Source organism: Pygoscelis adeliae, unplaced genomic scaffold (assembly GCF_000699105.1).
Source record: "Pygoscelis adeliae isolate BGI_AS28 unplaced genomic scaffold, ASM69910v1 Scaffold197, whole genome shotgun sequence".
Lineage (NCBI taxonomy): Eukaryota > Metazoa > Chordata > Aves > Sphenisciformes > Spheniscidae > Pygoscelis > Pygoscelis adeliae.
In genome coordinates, this window is record NW_008825105.1 from 2,537,820 (window position 1) to 2,545,873 (window position 8,054).

The window sequence follows — 8,054 nt, forward strand, 5'->3', positions numbered from 1 at the left end:
TTGCAGATTTCAGCAGCAACTCGGATCTGGCCCTGCCTTTCTTCACACCCTGGAGTAAGTGACCCGTGTCACAAGGACACCACGGACTGAACGCTCAAGAGGAGAGAGAATTCAAGTCCATGCAGAGCAAGTATGCCTTCTGAGTGGGAAAGCACACGGCTACTTGGGGTGCATGCAAGTTGGGGTTTTGGTTTGGTTTTTTTTTCTTCAAGAAAAGGAAAAATTCAGTCTTAGGAGGAGCACAGGAAAACAAATGTGGCAGCCATTATATACGGGAGGAGCGTATGTGGCTGGGAGCAGAGGAAAGCCAGCGTGGGGGTATCCAAGTTCAAAGGTCTCCCAGATGCCTCGGCTGACACAAGGCACAGGTTGCAGCACCAGCTGTAACAGATCCCGATCTTAATTTTTTTCCCCCTTTCCGCTACACAGCTGATAAAAGGAGCTAATAAAGACAAGGAATCACCTTGTCACTTGGACAAACAGCGGTCTCCAGTGTTTTAGACGCCTTCAGAAGGGAAGCGGCAGTATTGCAAGAGGTGTGATAGTCAGGTATGTGTTCATGCCTTCAGAGCTTGTCACACAAGCCTCCTGCTCAGAAAGGAGGGAGCAAAGAAAGAATCCACTTGCTCACGCTACACTACAGCGATGCAAATCATTCCCTAGACTGAATGCTAAGAGGAGGAAACTAATCCAAGGCAAAATGATGTTACAAGACAAGAATCAAACACTACAGCTGCAGAGCAGCGCAGCACCACCTTCCACGGGTTCACTTTGGATCTTAACACTCACCCAGCTTTAGCAAGCTGCCGAGACAGACCCAGGTGCTCACCAAACTGCAAGTGCAAATGGCTAGCAGTCCAAATCCTGCAGTGCTTCTTTTATGCAGAGGATTTCTTACATTATACTTGTTTCTCCCAGCAAACAGATTTTTGAAGATAACAGTGACCTTTAACAACTGAACCTCTGAAATACAAACAAAAAAAATCTATCGCCCAATTCTTCCTCTGTTGGATACAAGGAACTCCCACTGTCCTCCACAAGATCCATCTGTATGCACTAAGATATGAGAGTCCTCGGTGGCTGCAATGAAAATGAATCCCCCATTCAGAACCAACCAAGAAAATACAACTAGTCAAGAGCAATCAGTGTAAAGCCACGCACCATGCAGCAAGCCTACGCTCTGCTCCAACAAGGAGAACAAGAGTCTTCACTGGGAAGATTTGGAAGAAGGTAGTGGGAGCTTTGCATATTACTGTATCTTTGGCAGATGGCTGTTCCAGCCTTGTTCACGTTTCTGAATAAGACGGCGTCCCCTCACCTCGCTCCCCTGCAGCAGGATCTGCGGTGACACAGCACTTTAGAAATCCACCACAGCACTTGAGGCCATTCTCCGTCCCCTCACACCGGACTTCCCAATCCGCAACTGGAGGAAAATACATCGGAGGAACAGCAGAGCAACCCGAATCTTTAGAGGAGCGATTCCTCCTCTAATACCAAGCGCTGGAGAGCCCCATTTAGAAGGTAGGAGCCTCCAGGAAGCTACAAGCCAGGACGATAAAGGCAAATGAATACAAGGCGACAGAGTAGAATCCAGCTGATGATGCTAACTCTTGCTCTGCATTCAAAAACGCAAACAATTAGCCTCTAAGCTAATACTTTATCACAGGAGAAATGAATTCAAACTTATACTCTATAAGGGAGAGATTGGAGATTCAAAATTAAAAGGACATGACTTTTGTAAAGCTTTGCAACTACTACCAAGTGCATTACAGCTACAGAAAAAGAGTTTCCTCTTGGCACAAGACTGATATGCTTGCTTGGTTGCTCTAGGCACAGCTACTGTACATCAAGAGTTAACAAAAAGGTATTTTAAAATGCTAACCACATAGGACAGCTCTGGAACTTTAATAAATCTGTTTCTTATTAATATGGGTGTGTGTTTGTGTGTATTCATGTCCAAAAGGAAGGGAAATGAGCCCTCCATGTTATCCCAGAAGTCCCAGAGTCTTTCTCTCCAACTTTGATACCGAGACCTGGTCTTCAGCATGGTTTCCAACAACATGCAGGACAACCAACAGCAACACCCAAACCAAAAGGGGAAAAAAAAAAAGGAAATAAAAGAAGATTAAAAAGTCGGTAACTAAAACAGCAGATGATATTAAAAATGCCGAGCTGGGTGCAGACCCAACCTGTCATTAAAAAACATCTGACAAAAAGAAGTCACTGAACAAACCCCAGAAGATGCTAAGCAAATTCCCATTCGGTAGCAAGCAAAACATGACAGTTCCGTAAAAATGCACGCTGTCCCTTATTTAAAAAAAATATGAACAAGAAACAAACAGAAATTAAACATTTGCTCAAACTACAACCGCTCTGTAGGCAAAATATTTTTTTTTAAAGATGGCTTTTTCATTTTCATTTTTTAAACTTCTTTTTAAGCTACCTAATTATGTGCGAGAATGATTTCTAAAAAAACCCCATGGTGTTGGTATATTTTCTTTCTCATAGCATTTAACAACACTCCTGAAATCCAGCATTCACACATGCATACTTAGATTTTGTATTTTCCTCTGGAAACAGCTAGTCTTAAGTTACTGGGCTTTTGTTTTTTCTTCTTTATCCAGAACACAGAAGCAGAGAAGGGGGGGGTCCACGTTGTGTCTGTCTGCCACATGAATCCCCCTCCCTTCCCCCAAAAGTCAGTTCTTTGTTAAATTCTCCTCTTGTCGATACCCGTTTTGTGTTTTTTAAGACTGTCCGAAGGGATAAGGACCGTGGAAACCCTGAAAGAAAGTTGGAGACATAATCAATTTCAATAGGCAAGAAATAAAATTGATCAGTGTACGCCTACAAATACTGACCATCCCATCCCAGCACTTCTAAACCAAACGCAAGCCTTTACCCACCAATATGACCTTTGCTGTCCAGCCTTATGAAAACACTCTTAAAACACAGGTTTTGGTGTTTGCAGCTGGTCTCCCCAGAGATGTCAGATGCTATCCACTTACCTCTTTCAGGTGCTATCAGGCCAGGTGTTACTGGGCCACAAAATAACTTGTGGTTATTTTCTACACCACAGCAAAAATCACCCATACATCCCCTACAATACCTGCGAGGCCAAGCAACTGCAGTTTCACAAGTCTATGCTAAAGATCACAGCAAACAGTTAAGTAAGAGGCTGTAACTGGTAGAAGAGTCTGTTTAAGAAAAAAAACCAGGATTTGGAAATCCACGCTCCCACAACTGCCACTTTTGCTCTCTCAAGATAACAATATACATTTTCCTCAAGTGAAAATCAACCACAGCATTTAACAAAAAAATCAAAATGCTTACTACAGAATCCATTTTCCCTCCCTTACATCCTGCATGAGTCACCTAAATGACAGATCTAGTAACAGGTCTCAAATTAACAGGAACTCCTTTCTGTAATTTCTATTGTTCAAATCAACTATCCAGGGTTTCATCAGGAAGCAAAAGAAAGCGACCAACAGGCAGGCAAGAGATCTCTCAAGTCACAGGCATATAAAGTTTGTCATAATGAAGAAGATACAAACCACACACAAAATCCTCCTGCAAGATCCAGACACAAACTCGGGTCAGAAGCGAGACGAGGGAGAAAAGCTCATTATATTTCACTGTCGAAGTTCAAAGACCATTATGCAAATGATTTTTTTTAAACACAGTCCAGCTTCTTTCCAGCATGATGATGAGTGAGACAGCCCAATTAGCACAAACCCATTCTCGGTCTTTAAGTGAAGCTCAGACTTCAGATTTCACCATTTTGCCTTTAACAGGGCAAATCTCAAAGGAAACACCGTTTCCTGCATGTTCTCCTACGACTTTAAAACAACCTTGCTGCACGAGCCACAGAGCCATGAAGCAATGAGCCTTTGACATGACTCATATAAAGAAAGTACCAACTTCATTAGCTTAAGCCCAGTTGCAAAAACCAAAGTTCAAGAGCTCTGTTGTGTATCTATGTTCTACAGGAAGTGCTATAAGAAGCCTATAATCTTGCTACAGCTGGTGAGAAAAAGTTAATTCTTTAGGATATATCAGGTGGCAAAATAGGAGACAACGGTAAAATGAAGCATCTATCAGCAGCTCTCAAAATTCAACCAAGAGAGGAGGATTGGCAAACAATTAAACAGGACATCTCATGAACTGCGTGGGAAGTATGGAAGACTGGAAACTTGGAAGTTGCTGTTTGCAGACAGAAATACATGCAAGTGATGGAAAAACAAACACGCTTCTACCCTCGGAATATGCTGCACTCCCAGTTTGTAAAACGAGCTTTCCAAAAGATAACACCCAGCAGATTCCAGCACAATGGTTCACCTCAGAAAGGAGAAGCTCCCACCAAAATCAAGAGACTGAGATATTCAACATTTCTGAAAAACACAGTCACTGAAACAGGGGGAAAGGGAAGAGCAGAAGAGAAACATTAAAATAATGTGAATAGGTGCACAAAAAACCCCCAAAGGACACAGAAGGAAAACAGTGTTATAAGCAAGACGCTAAGCAGTCTCACCTCAGAGGGGTTAAGCTACCGTACTTCTTATTGCTCTACAGGAGAAAACCAGGATTTGTTGCCGATGACCTGTACAGACCCATTTGCCAGAATTCGCTTCATCTCTTAGTTACCTGCACACAAGGCTTTGTCTGCAGATACTGACTGGCAAGCACTCACAAGCCTCGTGAGCGCTTCAAACATCGGCTGCTCCCAGCTGCCTGCTCCCTCTGCCGGGGGCTACCGCCTGCAGAGCGGAGCCAGCGTTGCACTGCTTCTGTATTTTACAGTTTATGTCACAGGCCAAACCTGCTTGATTTAATTTGTGCACCCCGTAAGCCAAGACATTTGTATCACCCCATGGCATAAAAGAATTAACACAGTTAATCAGTACACAGCCCAGCTTAAGTCAGACATGAGAACAGTTCATTAGTCTTTTTGTAGGCAGAGAGAGACCCTGTGAAGAGGCTATTAACCTTGTTTTCAGGGAAACCCTCTGCATCTTCAGATACTGTTTTCTGTAGCATCTAATTTAAAGCTACACAATTATGCTAATCATGTGTTAATTAAAACCAGAATTTAGCTCACCTTCAGAGTGTCAGATTACTAAGTATATACAGCTTTGTACCACTTGCTACACTGCACTGAACAGGCTGACATCCCGACATGAGCTTCGCTCACGAGCAATTCCAAGAACAGTCCCAGAATCTGCGATCAAGGTTAGCTTCTCCTGATGCAATGAATTTCACCAAGAAGCCCAAAATCTTTGCTTTTGGGATTGCCACTCTTCACTGCATTTCACTTACCCGTGAGATTTATTAGTGTACACGAGAACTTACAAAATCAAAAAACGCTTGTTTCTTTTCTTTCAGATCGAGTGTAGACTTGGTTAAACATCAGACCCTGAGCAAGAAACTGTTACTCCGCTTTGTGAAATGAGAATACTTTCTTCCTTCTTCCTCAGTAAGATGCAAGCTCTCTGCAGAGCAATTGTTTCTCATTACGTTTATTCAACACACACAGTGTAATAGTGTCTTGATACCTGAAAACTTCAGTTACTGCTGCAATGCAAATACCAAACTCCATTATATGACATTTTGAAGAATAATTATCCCTTGTATGCGATGTTTTACATCATAAACGTGCAAAAATAATTCTGCATACAATTGCAGTTTTTCTGAGTTATTTCAGCTGAAGAATCATTCACACTATTTTTGGTGAATTCCCTTCTATTCTCAAAATGAGATCACTCGCTGTCTTTATGAAAAGCTCAGCTGCAGCTTTGCAAATTTACTTTCAGTTCTTCCAATATCTTCCACAGAAGTAATTGCTAACTTGCTAGTGAAAGCATACTTGCTATTCATACAGATAAATATGTGAGAACGGAGGACCATGTTTTTTCAAGAAAAGACTCTACATAAAAATTATTGGTATAAATTATCGTTTGACTTCTGTATCTAGAAGGGAATCGAGACATTTTGGAAAGTTAAAGGCCTTTGTAAATACTGAGCTCTTTAAATGAAGGCACCTGTGCTAGAAATAAAATGAAGATTAAGTTAATCTTTCATAAACCATCACAACACAGGCTTTCAAATAGCTATCTTTATTTCACCTTTGTGACTGAGTCAAGATCAATAAAAGGTACACTTCAAGAGAGACAGGAGTTTCTGATGCACAGCTGCAAAGCAATACAGGAGTCTCCCAGTGTACACTGACAGTAGCATCAGACAACGCTACAAGTCCCCGTTTCCTCATCACCTCCTGGGCCGCTCCTAGTCAGCGCTTCTCCAAACTACGCAGAGTTCTCTTGACTAACTTACGTAAACTGAACACAAACAGAAGAACAAAGTATTGAGCACTTTTTTTTTTTTTTTCTTTATTCCATGCATGCTGTGCAAACATGGCCTGGCATTTAGGACCACCAGGAAGTTAAGAACCTTCTCACAGTGCAGCCACTCGTAGGGCTGGTTTAGATGCACATAGCTGATGAAGTACATGAGGGCTCAGGTACATGATTAAGTTACCATGCAACAACTTAGCTCTTGTAACTTAATCAATGGCGTGCTTTTAGTCTGCAGAGATAAAAGAACAGGGAAACTCTGTTGGCCTGCAATGGAGCAAAGTTAAGCTAAAATCAGATTATCTCACATTTCCCACAGTCCAAAAGCACACGGACTGTCGGTTTTCATGGATGAGCTAACATGCAGCATCCAAACACATTAGTCTTTCACCAGATAAGCAAACCAGCTCATGCAACATCAGTTTAGCCTGCAGATGCTATGCAGCAGTGTGGCTGTCAAAGAGTAGCTATGGTAGTTTAGAGTCCAACGTTCTCCCACTTTGTTCTAAATGAATTTAACCATGTGGTAACTAGCCCAGTTTGAAGCCCAGATACCAGGATGGAAAGAGCTTCTCTTCTACATGGATGCAAACATTTCTGGGGCATCTTCCTTACCCACAAATACAGTTTGGTACCCAAATAGTTTCCAGTGAAAAAATTTCTGTCTAAAGTTTACAGACGTACTCCAAAAATATGCAAATTGGAGTGCCCTGGTTTGGAAGAAGCACGCATCTAGAAGCAGCAGCAACTTTTAAACTCAGGGAGGGGAAGCCAGTTAAAGGCTCTAAGGATAGAGAGAGGTTTGGTTTCCCCTTATGTATAGAAAGCTGTCAAGTAGCACGGACCAGAGTTCAGCTCCACACAGAATGAAGTAAGATGGGGAGCATAAATACAGCAGGAGAAAAGGTGTTAAGATTTTAATTTTGTGAACTCCAAATATGCTTGTATTTCATTGGGCTTTTAAGAGTAGCTGAGTAACGGACAGAACAGACTAATACCAGACAAGCTGTAGAACGTCCTTTGCTATGGTGGTGACTATGCAAATTGTTCTGTACGGGCAAATCTTTGCAGAATCAGAACTTCTACGTGCAGTTTTCTGCATTACACAGAAAGCAGCAATTCTTCAATTCATATGGGCAACAGATTTAGAGATATATATATTTTTTTTTTTTACATATAGGTGACAAGTACAATCTGAATGTCAGTATATGGCTATCCACTTCAGATCTTTTTAGACATTTAAACCTGTACGTTTCTTTCCTTAGTTAAGAAATTTAACTCTAATTCCCCAGGCACTGTAAGACTGCATCTTGCGCTTTTAATGTAAAAGACTGTCACAAGAGAGCAGCAGTGACCTCGACAGTGTTGCTATGAGACAGGAGCGAGTAAATAGAAGGAAGCTATATTAGCCTCATCTCTCTCGAGAATACAGAGAGAAAGCAATTGCCAAAGAGGAGAATAAAATACCCATGCATGGGTATATCTGGACTCTAATATAGCTCATCCCTATCCTGAGATAAGCATCCTATCCTGCACTTAAGCACATCTTTAATTCTAAGAACATGCAAAAACTCCACTGGGAATAGATATAACAACAACATGCTTAAAGCAATGCCCTGAACACAGACCCTGATCTACAACCTTCTAGCAATTTATTCGATAAGGTGAGCAGGGTGGACCCAGGGAAGGTGTACACTACGGCAG

General features: G+C 41.8%; 1 protein-coding gene across 1 annotated transcript in view; it reads right to left on the reverse strand.

The window, feature by feature from the left end:
* Window positions 1-7: 7 nt before the first annotated feature.
* The window catches only part of LOC103919879 (chromosome unknown open reading frame, human C6orf106), an 18,554-nt gene continuing 10,507 nt past the window's right edge, over window positions 8-8,054 (reverse strand). The window contains exon 6 of the mRNA XM_009327466.1: window positions 8-2,783. Within this exon, the coding sequence (XP_009325741.1) occupies window positions 2,748-2,783 (36 nt within the window). The 3' untranslated portion in view covers window positions 8-2,747. The remainder of the gene's footprint in view (window positions 2,784-8,054) is intronic.